Source organism: Sciurus vulgaris (assembly GCF_902686455.1).
Source record: "Sciurus vulgaris genome assembly, chromosome: 8".
NCBI classification, from domain to species: Eukaryota; Metazoa; Chordata; class Mammalia; order Rodentia; family Sciuridae; genus Sciurus; species Sciurus vulgaris.
The window spans coordinates 24,262,805-24,279,822 of record NC_136468.1 but is presented as its reverse complement, the minus strand read 5'-3'; the positions used below and the strand labels follow the sequence as shown (position 1 = coordinate 24,279,822).

The 17,018-nt window shown below is 38.2% G+C and overlaps 1 protein-coding gene across 2 annotated transcripts in view; it reads right to left on the bottom strand.

Moving 5' to 3' along the window:
- The window catches only part of ZC3HC1 (zinc finger C3HC-type containing 1), a 41,252-nt gene extending 29,496 nt beyond the window's left edge, over nucleotides 1–11,756 (bottom strand). The window contains exons 1-4 of one of the 2 annotated variants that reach the window (XM_079149806.1): nucleotides 11,535–11,756; nucleotides 9,747–9,858; nucleotides 1,059–1,209; nucleotides 443–526 (exon numbers count right to left, since the gene is read on the bottom strand). In XM_079149806.1, the coding sequence (XP_079005932.1) occupies nucleotides 443–526; nucleotides 1,059–1,209; nucleotides 9,747–9,858; nucleotides 11,535–11,680 (493 nt within the window). In that variant the 5' untranslated portion in view covers nucleotides 11,681–11,756. The remainder of the gene's footprint in view (nucleotides 1–442; nucleotides 527–1,058; nucleotides 1,210–9,746; nucleotides 9,859–11,534) is intronic. The other variant, XM_079149805.1, reaches the window with a different exon arrangement.
- Between the last annotated feature and the right edge of the window lie 5,262 nt (nucleotides 11,757–17,018).

Below are 17,018 nucleotides of genomic sequence, written 5' to 3'. Positions count from 1 at the left end.
AGCCTTCTGTAACAACCAAAACGTATTTACCTCTAAAGAAGTCTTGAGAAACCTGGAGCTACTCAGCATGTGGGAAAAGCAGAGTTTAGAATCATAAAATCAGTTATGGTTCACTTTAGTTTGTTTTAGGACCTCTGATTCTTTGTTTCCTCAACTAAAAAAGCTGAGTTGATGATATCTACATCCTAGGCTCTGTGAAGATTAAATGAGATAATGTATAAACATGGCTAAGCCACTGGCACAACAGGTACACTTATAAAATAAGTAATAATATAAATGAATATGCAAGGTCTTAAAAAGAACAAATAGAAGAAAAAGAAAGTTCAAAGATTAGGTCTCTCTCTCTCTCTCACACACACACACACACACACACACACAAAACAACACTAGAAATGCAATGTCTCTGAAGACATGGTAAATGAGAATTCTCAGAAATAAGTACCTGGAGAGGGGCTGTCTGGCCAAAAACAGAACTTCTCATGGGCAGTACACAAGGATTTCTTCAGCTCAGCACATCGTTCCTTATCTGAAATCCACACAGGTAGCAATGCCTTAAAAAAACACTATAAAGATTCAAAACCCAATAGACTTAAAGAGTACAAATACAACTACAAATAAAAATAACTAAAATAATTTAAAAATACACAAAGAAGTAGTAATATTTCATCTTAACATTTTCCATGAAATGAGTTCTAAACATATCCTAAAATCAACAAGGAAGATGTAACATTTAACTTATAAGGCTAGGCATTCCAAAGTGTGGGACTTCAGAAAATATTTATACTCTTTGTCTAAAAGTATAAATTTTCAAATCAAAAAGTAAACATACTGCTGTCAGCTACCTAGAAACATGAATTCAAGACCTACTCTAGAGTAGCTTAGTTTAAAAGAAAGTAATGAATGACACTAACAATTAGGGTGAAGGCAACTGCAAATTCACCTTATTATATATGGTGAAGCACAATCTTTGTTCAAAGTGACTCCCCACTCCCCACCCCAGGGAAAAGCTAGTATATCTTTAAAAGTAGAGGAAAATGTAATCTATGCTTTATACTTACATCTGTCAAAATCAAAAGCTGGTTGTAAACTGGCACAGAGAAAAGCCTGACAGCTGGAACACTTGAGCATATCACACTCAACTGTGACCCAACCATATTTTGCACAGACAAGTGGAGACAACTCAGAGGGCTTCCCTGCCCATTTCAAGGAGTATTCATATTAAGAAAAGCAACATTGCAAGCATATTAAAATGAATAAATCAAAAGGAAAACTACCTCATTCTTAATTCATACAAGAATAAGCACATCATATTAAGGAGAAAAGCAGTAATACAAATGGTAAAGAATATTTTTTTTAAATTTATTTTTATTATAAACAAATGGGATACATGTTGTTTCTGTTTGTATATGAAGTAAAGGCATACCATTTGTGTAATCATACATTTACAAAGGGTAATGGTGTTTGATTCATTGTTATTTTCTCCTTCCTTTTTTTAAAAAAGAAACTATTTTTAAAGACTATTTTAAAAGCAGGTAAAGACTATTTTTAAAGCAGGTACATGCTTTGCAAAATGATGGTCATTTGAGTAATAAACAAAGGGGGAAAAAGTTCTTCTTCTGTAGGAAGCCTCTATATTTTATATGATTCACATGTTTTATAGCTTATCTATAGTAAGTCCTTACTTCTCAGGAGACTGAGACTATCCTGGGGAACAAACATAGCCAAGATAGTGTCTCAAAAAAAAAAAAAAAAAAAAAAAAATTTATAAAAATGTTTATTACTGGTTGTGAGGTGGACTATAGAAGCCATTCCTTTTTATTTAATCTGAATACTGGGAACTTACAAACACTAGTGAAAGCATTAGGACATGCCCAAGCAATAAGGGACGGGCAAAGTCAAAAGGCAGAAATATCTTCTGCAACTTGTCTATGCTCTCCCTATGCACATCTGCCCTTACTTTCCAAAGAACAAAGGTGTTAAAAAAAAAAAAATTCTCATTATCCCCTCCAAATTTTATTGTTGTGTACTAAACAGGTAGAGCATATGTGTTTTGAGGGTTAGCAAATTCATTTTATTCCAAGTATGTGTTTTAAATAGTCAAGCATCTATAAGTCCTTAAACATTTATTGATCCTTAATAGTCAACACTCAGCTTTATGGATCTTTTCTAGACAGCCCTTATTTTATAGAGTAATAGGAAAGGAAAAAAAAAAAAAAAAGGATAAAACATAAAAATGATGTAGGAAAGTTCTATATTTTTATAAGGAATTTGGGATTTTTTTTTTTTTTTTTTAAGATAGGGTCTTGCTATGTTGCCCAGGCTGGTCTTCAACTGTCTTCCTTTTTTTTTTTTGTACTAGGGATTGAATCCAGAGGCACCTTACCACTAAGCTATACCCCAGCCCTTTTCAATTTTCTATTAGCAGGATCACTAAGTTGCTGAGATTGACCTCAAACTTATGATTCCCTGGCCTCAGCTCCACAGTCCCTGGGATCACAGGCAAGTACCACAGTGTCCAGTCTGGCCTCTAACTTTTGATCTTCTCGCTTCAGTTTTCTTAGTAACTGGTATTAGCATGCATCACCATGCCTGGCATGATCTGGGCACTTGAAAACACTTCAATATCAGTAAAAGAATGAATGAAGGCTAGAAAACAGGATTTAGATGTAAATGTTAAAGGAGCTGGGATTATCTAGTTATAAAAATCACTTAAGTTGATTAAGTTAGATAAATGATTATTGTAATGAAATGGTGATCAATTTATAGTCTATGAAAACAAACAAATAGATCTAACTACTATATCAAAATCAGAATTGAATGCAAGAAACAACTATAAAAATAATTAAAAATACCTTCCCTTTCCTGAGCAATTTCATTGTAAAGCATTAGGTGGGGAATAAGGAAGATGTATGAGCCACAATGTAGAGAGGCAGCTCAGTACCAGGGGTCAGAACCCAACTGGGGTGAAAAGGGTGTCGACAAAGATGGATAGCCCACGTTGAGATGCTGAAACCAAGCAGGGTAAAAAAGGCATTCACATGGGGAGCTTACTACAGAGAGCTAGAACCTGAATGAGCTAAAAAGGGCACTCATGCAGGAAGGAGACAGTAGTATACCAGTTAGGTGCACACAGGAAGACTGATCAAAGTAGTAAATATAATCAGGATAAAAGGAATTAGGTAAAAAAGGAATTAGGTTTCACAAAGGTTGAATAAGGAAGGGACAAATGTGGAAAGGGAAATTAGAATAAATCCTATGGTATGGAATTTAAGTAGGAGGTGTACACTCAGCTGTCCCTCTCAGCAGGATCTACATCTGCAAATTCAACCAACTGTGGATTTAAAATATATATTTTAAAAAACTGCCTCTGGGGGACTTTGGTTGTAGCTCAGTGGTAGAGCACTTGCCTAGCACGTGTGAGGCACTGGGTTCAATCTTCTGCACCACATAAAAATAAATAAAATAAAGGTATTGTGTCCATTTACAACTGAAAAAAATATTTAAAAACAAAAAACTGCATTTGGGGACTGGGACTATAGTTCAGTGGTAAAGTGCTTGCCTAGTACACAGGAGGCCCTGGGTTTCATTCCAGAACACCAAAAAAGAAAAAAAAAGAAAAAGAAAAAGTTATCTATACTGAACATGTATAGACTTTTTCTTATCAAAATATTCCCTAAACAATGGAACATAACAACTGTCTACATAGTATTTGCATTGCATGAGGTATTTTAAGAAATCTAGGGATGATTTAAAGTACATGGAAGATATATACAGGTCATGTGCAAGCACAAGCCATTTTATATAAGGTACTTGAGCATCCAAGGATTCTGGTGTACAAGGGGGGACTTCTAGAACCAATCCCCCATAGACACTGAGGGTCAACTGTGTATTTGTGAATATACATGTATATGGGGAAGACAGAGAGAGACAGAAAGAATTTCTTAGTTTTTTTTTTTTCTCTGATAGGGCCTCAGAACAGTGGCACACAGTAGCTACCAGTGCACATTGCATACCCCAGAGCTTGGTTTTTAAATAATATTCTCCACTGAAAAAGAACAAGTATCCTTGGAGAAATGGTGGATTCTGGGAATGGGGCAAGAAAAATACAAGATGAACGTAGAATTTCTCATCCCAGGCTGGGGATGATGGTGCATACCTGTAATCCCAGTGACACAGGAGGCTGAGGCAGGAGGATTATAAACTCAAGGGCAGCCTTGGCAATTTAAAAGACCATCAACAACTCAGAAAGACCCTGTCTCAAAATGAAAAATAAAGAGGGCTGGGGATGTAGCTCAGTGGTAAAGTGCCCCTGGGTTCAATACCCAGTACCAAAAAACCAAAAAGCCTCAAAACAACAATCAAAATCAAAATGAAACATTACACATTTGTAAATGTGTTACATTTTAGAATGTTCATTGTGCAGCCAGGTAGAGTGGTACACACTTGGGAGGCTGAGGCAGAAGGATTTCAAGTTTGAGGCCAGACTCAGCAATTTAGTGAGACCCTGTTTCAAAGTAAAAACTAAAAAGGGAGCTGGGTATGGTGGCACGTGCCTGTAATCCTAGTGACTTGGGAAACTGAGGCAGAAGGATCGCCAACTCAAAGCCACAATCAGCAATTCAGCAAGGCTCTAAGCAACTTAGCAAGACCCTGTCTCGGAATAAAAAACAAAAAGGCTAGGGATGTGGCTCAATGGTTAAGTGTACCTGGGTTCAATCTCTGGTACATAACATAACATAATGTAATATAACATGACATAAAATAAAATAATAAATAAATAAATAAAAAGGGTTGAAGAGGTGGCTCAGTGGTAGATCACCCTTGGGTTCAGTCCTCAGCCCCACCAAAAATAAAAAGAAAAGAAAAGAAATTCCCAGTACCACGAAAAAAAAGAGAGAGTTCACTGTGCAGCTGGGGAGGCCAAGGCAGGAGGATTCCAATTTTGAGTCAACAACTCTCATCTATTTAGCAATAACTAAATGCAAAATTGTCTCAAAATTTAAAAAAAGGTCTGGAGATGTAGCTCAGTGGTAATGCACTCCTGATTTTGATCTCCAGGATCACCAAATATAGCAGCAAAAAATATGTGGTCTCACTGGGCATGGTGGTGCACACTTGTAATTCCAATGGCTCAGGAGGCTGAGGCAGGAGGATTGCAAGTTCAAAGTCAGCCTCAGTAAAATTGAGGCACTAAGCAACTCAGTGAGACCCTGTCTCTAAATAAAATACAAACGAGGGTTGGGGATGTGGCTCAGTGGTCAAGAGCCCCTGAATTCAATTCCCAGTACCACTAAAAAAAAGTTGTCTCCCTGGTAGAGTACTTCCTTGCATTTGCAAGGCCCTGGGTTTAATTCTCAGCACTATAGGAAAAAAAAATTTTTAAACCATTTCATATCCCAGAAAGCAATAAAGAGATCAAACAATTACAGAGGACATTTCAAAGGCACAAAAGTCATTTTGCAGGGGATACCACTGACTAAATATAAGACAACTAGAGCATCAAAATATATAATGATTGTAATAGATTACAACCCACGGAATAAAAAAAGAAACCATGACTCCAAATAAAAAGTTTGATGAGGAATGGGATATTTACACAGTTTTAGAGAACCTCTCCATGAAACATTTTTCAATTACAAAGGAGGAGTTACTTGACAATGGAAAAGTATCACAAGCACTCCTTTAATCAAGTGATCAAAGTGATCACCACCTAAAGGGATAAACCTTCATCATGTGCCAACTGATAGGTTGCAATGAAAAAGGACCATCACTTCATGACTCTCCAAAATAATTCAACACAATCACAAATATCAGACACATGTGAACTGAGATATACTCTATAAAATAACTGGCTGAAATCTTCAAAAGTATTGAAATCAAGAAATTCAAGGGAACACTGGAAATATTCCAGGTTAAAGGAAACTAACAGCAACTAAATGCAATGTGTGATTCTCAACTGGATCTTTTTGCTACCAAAAACATTATTAGTATAATTTTTTTTGATAATGTTTATTCTATTTCTTCTACAGAAAATGATAGAAACCAGTGGAAAGAACAAAATCCTTGATATTCAGTTGGAAAAGACTGTTTATTAAAAGTAATGTGAACAAAAGAAGTCTCAATGAAAGAAGGTTAGTTTTTTGCTCCCTGAAGAAATGCTAATGAGAGTACCTTTTAGTACAACAGTGATTTTAATATTATTACATACATTTGTAGAGTGTTTTAAATTCACAATGAACTTTTCAGACTTCCATCTCATTCTCAGTACAGCTCTGAATGATGGATAGGATTGGTATTATTCTCCTACTTTACCAATGGAGAAACATAAAATGAAAGTTCTGTCTGAGGCTAGACATCTAAGAATGGCAAGTTGAAGTCTCAACATAAGGAGAAGAAAGTTGAATTCCTACTTCACAATTACATCAAAATAAATGTACAATGAATCAACAGTTTTAGTGTAAAAAATAAGCAGTACACATATATTTTCTTTGTATGTCAACTGAGAGGGCCTAGAAACAACAATACCCTTTTAGCAATGAGTACAACTAGTGCTCACATTTTGGTTTCTAATCTACCATTCTCTACAAACAGAACTGGCTGATTCTAGGATTCTGGGGCAGAAAGTAAATAACATAAACCTGAAGTATTTTATGATGTCAAAAATTTAAAAAGTGTTTGAAGAGAAAAATATTAATTCACAAAGATGGTGGTATGTCAGAAGGGACACAGAAGCCAACTGAAAGTTCTCATGGCCAAAGCTGGGATAATTTGAGCAACAAAATTAATAAAGTAATGTCGAACTATACCCAAAGTATAAAAAAATTCACAAGTCCATAAAGACATAAGTAAATGACTTAAGTAATTAGGAAAGAGTCAAATTTGTGTAACAGAATTGCAAATATCTAATGTAATAATTTGCTCTCAAAGAGATAGATCATGACTCTAAACTCGTTAGGTGTGGTCTGAGTAAAGTGATTTCCTTTATTATAGTGAAGCATATAGCATAAAAAGAGTGGGGATGTAGGGAAAGTAACTGCACAGTGGAGAAAACTGACAAATACTACCTCAGCCACATTATCAAGGTCAACATTAAAATGAATATCATGTTGATCTTCATATGATATGTTATAATGAAAATGAATTTTTATTTCTATGGTCTTCCTCCCCATAATCCATAACCCCTGCTCACTTTTTGGCAGTACCTATACTAAAATTGGAATGATACACAGAAGATTAGCTTATCTCTTCAACCATAACCCCAGTCTAATCATGAGGTAAACATCAACAAATTCCCATTAGAAGGACATTACAGAATACCTGACCAGCGCTTGGCAAAACTGCTGAGGTCATCAAAAACAGGGAAACAAGAACAGTCACAATCTAAGAAGATATGACAGACAAATGTAATATGGTAAGGTGAGTAGGTTCCTTTTTCCCCACATCCTCGCCAACACCTATTGTTGCTTATTAGTATAATTGACTTTAAAAAAAAAAAAAAACTGGGATGCTCGGTGTAGTGACTACACACCTAAAATCCCAATAATGCAGTTAGCTGAAGCAGGAGGATCCAAAGTCCAAGGTGAGCCTGGGCAACTCATTGAGACACAATCAAGAAAACAAACAAACAAACAAATAAACCTAGGGTCTAAGGAATAGATGGTAGTAACTTACCAATTTCCTGCTTTTGGTTGTTATATTCTGGTTATGTAGGAGAAAGTCCTTGTTTGTAGGAATTATTTGGGAGTAATGAGGCATCCCTTTAACAAATTATTTGCAAACAACTCACAAATTATTTTTAAAAATTTTATCAAAAATATTCTTTATAACCTCCGCAAACTTTCTGTAAGTCTGTAAAGTCAGCCCCTGATATTTTCAAGTTCTATATCCATATAGTCAATCAACTGAGGATGAAAAACATTCTTTTTTAAAAAATATGGCATCTGAGCTGAGCATGGTAGTGCATGCTTATAATCCCAGTGACTCAGGAGACTGAGGTAGGAGGATCTCAAGTTTAAGGCCGGCCTTAGCAACGTAACAAGGCCCTAAGCAACTTAGTGAGAAACTGTCTCAAAACAAAAAGTAAAAAGGGCTGGGGATGTTGCTCAGTGGGTAAGTGCCCCTGGGTTCGATCCCCAGTACATACATACATAAATGGCATTTGAACCAGGTGAAGTGGCAAATGCTACAATCACAGCTACTTAGCAGGGTGAGGCAGGAAGATTTCAAGTTTAATGTCAGCCTCAGCAACTCAGTGAGAACCTGTCTCAAAATAAAATATAAAAAGGGGTTAAGGAAGTAGCTCAGTGGTAAAATGCCCCTGCCTTCAATTCCCAGTACTAAAAAAAAATAGAAAAGGCATTTGTATAGAACATGCACAACCTTTTTCCTAGTCATTATTCCCCACACAATAAAGTGTAACAACTATTTACATAGCACTTAAATTTTTTTTTATTAGATATTATAGATAATCTAAAGATGATTTAAAGTTGCATAGAACATATGCAAATACTGTGCCATTCTGTATGAGGGACTTAAGCTTCACTGAATTTTGGTATCTGAGGGGGTCCTGGAAAGAATCCCCCAAGAAATTTAAGGACAAATTTAACTATTTAAAAATTTTAAAAATAAAAATTCTAAAAACTACCAGCTGGGCTTTTTGGTTCTTGCATATGGGGCAACAAAGTCATCAAAAAAAGGAGTACTTGAAGTGGACCACCATCTCTTCCATATTCTGTCTCTATGATTCCTGTGGAGTGACCAACAGTTAAGTAAAGACATAATATCCATTTCTTAGATGAGTTTATGAAAACAAGTGTGGCTTCCATTTTGCTCTCCTGCTTGCTCATTTTGATGGAGACCAGGTACCAAATCATGAACTGTTCCTATTTTTCTTAATTTATTTATTTTCTTGGTGCTGGGGATTGAACCCAGGGTCCTGCACATGGGAGGCAAGCACTCTACCAACCGAACTACACCCCAGCCCTAACGGTTCCTATTGAGAGGACCACATAGCAAGGAATCAAGAGGAGGTCTCTAGTTGACAGGCAGCATAGCCAAAAGAATATGAACCCTGCTAACAATCATGAGAAAAGGTGAAAATGGATCCTTTCCTAGCTTAGCCTTGAGATGACTGTACCCAGGTGACCTTGCCTGCACTCTCACTAAGAACCTGAGCTAGAGACTCAACTAAGCCTTGCCTAGACTAGGAATCCACAGAAGTTGTGAGATGTTTGTTGTTTTAATCCACTAAGTTTTAAAGCAATTTGTTATGCAACCACAGAGAACTAAGACACAAAGGAAAATCTAGAAAGAGATAGTAGTAGTATAGTCTTTTAAAAATTAAACTATAGTCTTGGCTCTGCCATTTGCTAGAAGGCTGTTTTGAGCAAGTCATATAACCTATTATGACTGTGTCTGCCTCTGTAAAATGTATAATAATCATAATAACTATTTTCACAGACTTAAGGTGAAGAGCAAATGTAGTAATTTATTGACAGCACACTATACAAATATTTGTTATTATTCTTCCTTTTCTCAGGTCTTCAATTTTTTTACAGGTCTTCTGTAAAAAGAGCAGGTTAGATAATCTCAAATACTCCTTTTGATTGACAGCATGTTATGATCTTAATTTTCCTATAAAAGTTGTTACCAAGTTAAAATATCAGAGTAAGTGGTGTAATGGCCTGAAGTAATAATAATTTAAGGAACAGGTAGAAAGTACAACTACATGAACTGAAAAAGGATATAGAAAATGTTTCTACTCTGCTAAAGAAGGCTTCTTTGCTTGTAGACTCCAAGGGAGGTTGTTCTACTTGAGGTGATCCATTAACTGACTGGAATGTGGCAGATGTATCCCTCCTAAAATAAAGTGGTAGAACTGTTAGTAATCCTTTCATGGTACCACTCCACTTAAACATCTCATATCTAGCTTCTCTGGAAATCATACCATCAAATATACCAACACTGGATTTTAAGCTTTCTAAAAAAGAATTTCAGAGACGTCATTTCTCTGCTTAATATTTTCAATTATTTCAAGCTGCGCACAGGGGCACAAGCCTGTAATCCCAGTGGCGCAGCAGGCTGAGGCAGGAGAACTGCAAGGTCAAAGCCAGCCTCAGCAACTTAGTGAGGCCCTATGCTAAACTCAGCAAGACCCTGTCTCAAAATAAAAAATAAATAGGGTTGGGGATGTGCTCAGTGGTTAGGCACTCCTGGGTCCAATCCCTGGTTTTAAAAAAAAATGTTTTTCCAATCATTTTATAATACTATATTCCAAATTCTTTAACTTAGTATTGAAAATTCTTTACATTTTAGCCATATCTAGATTTCAGTAAATTTTTACTTCTATAGAGCTCTGCTAGTACCAGCAAGCTAGCTCACTCACTGTTCTCCAACAGTATTTGGCACAATTTTCATTCTTTTTTTTTTTTTTTTTTTTTTTTGCTGGGGATTAGAACAACCCAGGGCCTTGTGCTTGTGAGGCAAGCACTCTACCAACTGAGCTATATCCCCAGCCCCTGGCACAATTTTAAAACACACAAAATAAGATTCAAGTCCTCAGGTAGTCACCATACAATTTGAACCATTGCAGAAATGCAATTGTTGTAACAGGAGAAAAAATAACTTTGATATTGCTAGCTGAATAGACTCTTGAGAACCACTCTGTCCCAAAAAGAACCAAATAAAAAGTTCAAATCAAAGTAAGGCTCTTTAAGAGATTTCATGAAAAATTTTCAGGAAGGAAAAAAAAAAAAAGCCAGGTAATACGCTTATTTTCAATGAAAGGCAATTTCAGCAGTGCCTGAGGATACAGATAGTGTTGGAATTGCTGAGACAAGTATCATTTTAATAAAAATTGGGTTACACTAACAATTATGGCTTCGAAGAAACAAAATTTTTCAAAGAATCTTCCTCAAAGTTTTTGAGAGTCTCTTGGAAAAAATTCAAAAGACCCATAACGTTGGGTGGGAATAAAGTGGCACTTAGTTCACTAACCTTTAAGATTCGGCATTTTCTTCAGTTATGAAGGAAAAACAAAACAACAAAAAACCCCACAGTATAAGAAGTACTTATAAATTGGTCCCCAAAAGCAATAACTTTTGTCACCAGTGAAAATACTTTTCTCACATTATGGTTGTTGGCTATAATTTGAAATACAGTTGATGCTCTTTACTACTTCAAAACTGTTTTATAGTAGATATAGATACCACTTAACTCTAATAACAAAAAAGATTAAGAACCCCAACTAAAAGAAGTCTGGTGAGCTCAACTAACGGTCCCTTTTATATTTCCTTCCCAAAACAACTGGATGGCAAAATTCCTTCCGTGGTGCGAAATCAGAACATCCTGAGAAAATCTAAGTCGACCAACCACAGAGGCCTCAGTCTCTTTCTGGTCCCAAGAACAATTCATCACCCCTGAACAAGTAGCCAACCGAGGGGGCCCCAATACCACCCGCCCCTGCTCCAGGGCTATCTTCCCCAAGCCATCTCCATTCTCCCAGTGCCTGACCCACGTTTGACTCGAGAACTCACGCTTCTGTGCCTCCCTCTTCCGGGGCAATCCCTTCATCTATTAGCTGCCGGACCTTCTGGGGGGTCCCTTCGGGGGAACGGACTACTGTACCCCAGTTCTTTTCAACCCCTGAAGCAAACGCCTGCCCCTCACTGGACGCCGCCATCTTGGTCCGTTGCGGAGTTGCTTCCCCGCGGGTTTGAAGGTTCAGGAACTTCCGTTCTGGGCGGTTAAGATCCGCTTCTCGAAGGAGTCTCCCGCAGCCAGAGTCGAATCGCAGGACACACCCCTTCCTGGTGCCTTTAGGAAAAGGGAAAAAGGACGGCCGCAGTATTTGAGACCAAATTTAGGTTGATCTGTTCCTTTATTAACCAACTTATTTAGGTTGGTGAGGAATTTTTTTTTTTTTTGGTTTTTTTTTTTGTTTGTTTTTTGGTGGTGCTGGAGAAGTGAGGAATCTTTAGAGCTAGGACCCAATGTATCGTATTTCGCCACATAATCATCGCAGATTTTATGCCTTTTTTTTTCTTAAAGCAAAAAAGCGGGCTGCGAGAATTATGTGAGGCTTTTTTAGAAAAAAACAATTGTGTTGGTATTACTTAAAAATCATTTATTGGCCGGGCGTGATGGTACACGCCTGTAATCCCAGTGGCAGGGGAGGCTGAGGCAGGAGAATCGAGAATTCAAAGCCAGACTCAGCAACTTAGTGGGACCCTGTCTCTAAATAAAATACATAAAAGGGCTGGGAATGTGGCTCAGTGGTTAAGTGCCCCTGGGTTCAATCGCCCCACCCCAATGTACTCCCTCAAAAAAAAAAAAAAAAAAAAAAAAAGCATTTATTACAGGGCTAGGGGTGTCACTGGTGGTGAGCTTGCCTAGCATATGCAAGGCCCTGGCCTCCATCTCCTGTACCGCAAAAAACAAGGTAAAAATATTAAAATTCACTTATTACTGAACTGTCTTTGGAGCAGGATTAGAGTGCACAAAAATACTCGTGAATATATGTTAAAGCTGAATAATCCAAATCGATGTGCATCATTTCTTCCTAACAGTTTAGTGAACATTTTTCTGGCTTGGAAAAGAAAAGAAAAAAAGTTAACAGAGTTGTTATTCATTTGTGCATCATAGTTGAAATATTACAATGGAGGAAATTTACTCGTGTTGCAAAATATAGACTTACAAAATTTAATGTGTCTGAAGATTGTTCAGGGCTACAATCTTTTCACTGTAATCATCAGTCAATTTGGGTCATATGGTGGTTCTCCTCCGCACAGATAGATTGCATTGTCGCAAGAATCTCGTAACCCAGCCACGACTCACCTTAAACTGAGTTTTAAGAAAGTTGTTTCTGCCGGCTACCTCCGGTGTCTTCAACTGCAACCTTTCATTCGATACACTGCAGCCACAGTTAGGCCTTTCGTTGACTTGCACAAATACTTCAATTTGTAGAAACTTGCCAGGTTTAGGACCTTGAACCACACGTCTGGAAAGGTTTGTGGTTTTCAGCTAGTCTTTGAATTTCTGCCAGTCTCTAACCAACTTTTCATTCACTGAAAACTCTGCAGCTCGGTTTCCATGCTGTTCAGCGAACTTAATCACTTTCAGCTTGAAGCCCACCGAATAGTTTTTCTCTCTACCCATAACCAGAAATAAATGCTTCGTACTTTAGTGTGTCGCAGACAGAGGAACTGTAGTTTATTGTCGCCTCTGTCCATTCCACGTGACTGTCTGCGGGCAGCTTCCTGGGCCTGCTGGCCTGGCACCCGCCGCCCTCCGTTGGGTTGAGTGACTTAGGGTCAGCCCAGCAGCGCACTGAACAACCCGCGCGTCTGTACTGACACTGTCCTGACGGCGCGTGTGCGCTGAGGATTCTAGGCCGGAGGCTGACAGTGCGGGAGAAGACAAACGCACATCCATCCGTGTGCCACTGCTGGATACACTGGTGCTCTGTTTACCTTTTAAGCAGCGTGATGAACTCAATTATACTGTGAGACGATTATGCGATAAAAAGTTATGAACCAATTTTTGGACTAAAACAACAGGGTGACCACGATTATGTGGTGAAATATGGTAACCTGTCAAATAATTAACTCACACTGGCCATCCTAAATTGAATGTTTTTGTAAGTGAGGAAATGGCTACCCTCACTTGAAAACAAATAATTTAGAATTCTTAGAAATCATGTTGTGACCTGGCGCCGTGGTGCATACTACTGTAATCCCAGCAACTCGGGAGGCTGAGGCAGGAGGATCACAAGTTCAATGCCAGCCTCACAATTTAGGGAGGCCTTGTCTCAATATAAAAAATAAAGAGGACTGGGGATGTGGCTCAGTGGTTAAGCACCCTTGGGTTCAATCCTTTGTACAAGAAGGAAGGAAAAGAAAGAAAAAAAGAAGAAAAGAAGGAAATAAATAAATCATGTTGTGGGTGGATATAGAGGTCTTTGCATGTGATGCTACTGCACACCCCTGCCCTTGTCTAACATATTTATTGAACATGCCCTGTTGACACTGTACTAAGCACTGGCAATGACCTTAGTGAACAGAGGAGACATAGGTTCTTAGTGGAGTTAGACATCAAATATTTTTTCTATAGTGTTTTGTTATTGTTGTGGTTTGTGTGTTTTTCTTCACAGTGTTCAGGATTGTTACCCAGGACCTCACACTAGTGCTTTATTACTGACCTAGATTCCTGGACCCCCTCCTATGGATTTTTGTTTTGTTTTTGGTACCAGGGTTTGAACCCAAGGGTGCTTACCCACCAAGTCACATTCCCAGCCCTTTTTTTAATTTTTATTAGAGATAGGGTCTCAGTGATTTGCTCAGGGCCTTGCCAAGTTGCTGAGGCTGGCTTTGAACTTGCGGTCCTTTTGCCTCAGCCTCCTAATTACTAGGATTACAGGCATGTGCCACCATGCCCTGCTCCTCCTACAGTTTTAAAATTGTGATTATAAATGCTCCAAAGAAGACCCACCTAGGGTTTAATAGGAAGATCTAATTTGATTTGCAAATTCTTCTGAGAGAATCAAGCACTGGAGCTGAGATGAGATTGTAGAAAAGGAATTAATAGAATCTTCCAACACTTCAGTTTGGAAGACTGGTGTGACTGAACAATGGGCAAAGAGGAAAGTGGGATTACCTCTACTCTTCCAGTTCACTTTTATGGGCTCCTGACTCCAAAAATGTTTCCCATTTTCCAACACCTCTTGTTTCTTCTCTCCTTAGCCATGTTAAATTCATCAAAAAAAAAAAAAAAAAAAAAAAAAAAAAAAAAAAAAAAAGAAAGAAAAGAAAAAACATGAAAGAATAGATGAGTGAAGACTGCAAAATATTTTTAACTGTTGGATTTGGGTGATAGAGTTATGGGGTTCATTATATTATTCTTTCTTTTATAGAATATATTTGACAATGTTGTAATAAAAAGCAAAATAAAATAAATAAGCTAAAAATACATTCTCTTGTATACCCTCTCAATTTCCTTGCAGCTCTCTTGGTTTTGTTGTTATTGTTGTTTGCAGTGGTGATTGAACCCAGGGCCTTGAGCATGTTAGGGAAGCACTTTACTCTAGGCCCTTTTTGTTTTGTTTTGTTTTGTTTCCTTTTCTTTCCTTTTTTGGGGGGTAGGTGGGTACTGGGGATTAAGCCCAGAGGTGCTTTACCACTGAGCGACATCTCCATCCCTTTTCATTTTTATTTTGAGTTCTCGATAAATTGCTGAGCCTGGCCTGCAATTTGTGATCCTCCTGCCTCAGCCGCCTGAGTCGCAGGATTACTGGTGTGCATCACTGAGCCAGATTATCATACCTTTTTGTAGCCTCAGCACTTTTGCCCAGATCTGTAAATTCAGGAGGCACTCAGATTGTGTGTGAGTGTGTTTTAATGGTTATAATTATGCCCAATCACAAACTGATTCCGTGGTAGGAAGAAGTCTAGAAAATAGGTGTACAGTCCATGCCACTACAGTTTTCAGGAGTTACAGGGTACTAGATTCCATCTTCATCATTCCCACACAATCCCTCTCAGTACATTTGTGAAGCATTCTGATTTACCTGAAACACTCTATGGGGAAGGCCTGCTTATCCTCAGGTATAGTATCATCCCATTACAGATACCAAGAGATCTGTGCCTGAAGATGCTCTGTCTGACCCTTTCTCTTGCCCCTGTTGTATAAGCAGAGCTTGAACGGTTGAGAAGTGTGGGAGAGAATTCTGGCTCTTTGTACGGAATACTCTATCTTTTCTGTGCTTTGGAGTGAGTACAGGAATATTCAGAACACACAGTACAGTGTCTTCTCACTGTCCTTTCCTCCTTGCTCCAGGTTCCCTTCTACTTAACAAAATGTACTGAACAACCCTGTGGAAGGCATTAGGTTGGGCACTGCAGAGAACATCACAATCCCTGCTTCGTAATAGTTTGTAATGTAGTGGTAAGGTGTTGGGAGAGATCGCCAAAGGGGCAGGGTGGGAGTTGTCAGTGGTACAGAGGATCAGAAAGAATAGGGCTGGTTATGGAAGTAGGACAAAAACCTCAAATAATTTTAATGCAGAGCAGGGTTCAATACATACAAGGCAATCAGAATAAGGAAGAAACTCTGGTCTAAGTTAGCACTTAGTGTAGAATCGTTTACTTATTCATATGAAAAATGTTTATTGAATATCTACTATGTGCCAGGTACAGTTCTAGATGCTGGTGTGCCAGGTACAGTTCTAGGTGCTGGGGACACAGTAAGGAGCATATCTTCTAATGGATGGTACAGATAATAAACAAGAATTCAAAAAGTTATAGGTGCTACAAATGGAAAAATATGAACTTTTGGTTCTTTTTGTCCTCATTTCAAGTCCTATGTACTCTAAAGTTATATTTGGTCCAGAAAAAAAAAAAATGAGCCTTTGAATAACATAGACTCTAAAATAGAAAGAAAGAGAGAGAGAGAGAGAGGGAAGGAAGGAAGGAAGGAAGGAAGGAAGGGAGGGAGTGAGGGAGGGAGGAAGGAAGGAAGGAAGGAAGGAAGGAAGGAAGGAAGGAAGGAAGGAAGGAAGGAAGGCCGGCCAAAGACAAGAAAAGGAACTGAGTTCCACCCTCTCGGTTCACAAGCGGCACAGAGAGCCAAGGATCTTGCTCCATGTTGTGGAGCAGCTTAGGCAAGTGTTATCAAGTGAAGTTCCGCTGTGCTTTTTTTTGTTTTGCAGTACAGGGGATTTAACTCAGAGGCAAAGACTTTACCACTGAGCCTCATCCCCCATACTTTATTTTTAATTTTTATTTTTTTAAATTTTGAGACAGGGTTTCACCAAGTTGTCCAGCCTGGTCTCAAACCTTCCATCCTCCTGCCTCAGTCTCCTGAGTAACTGGAATTGCAGACCTGTGCCACCACACCTGACTTGCCATAGTTTTTGATGTCACAGAAGTCTCTTGTTGATTTTGGGGTGAAAGTAAAGAAAAAATGGGCCCTTTGTTTTTCTTTCTTTCTTTTTTCATAGAACTGGGGATGGAACACAGTCTTAC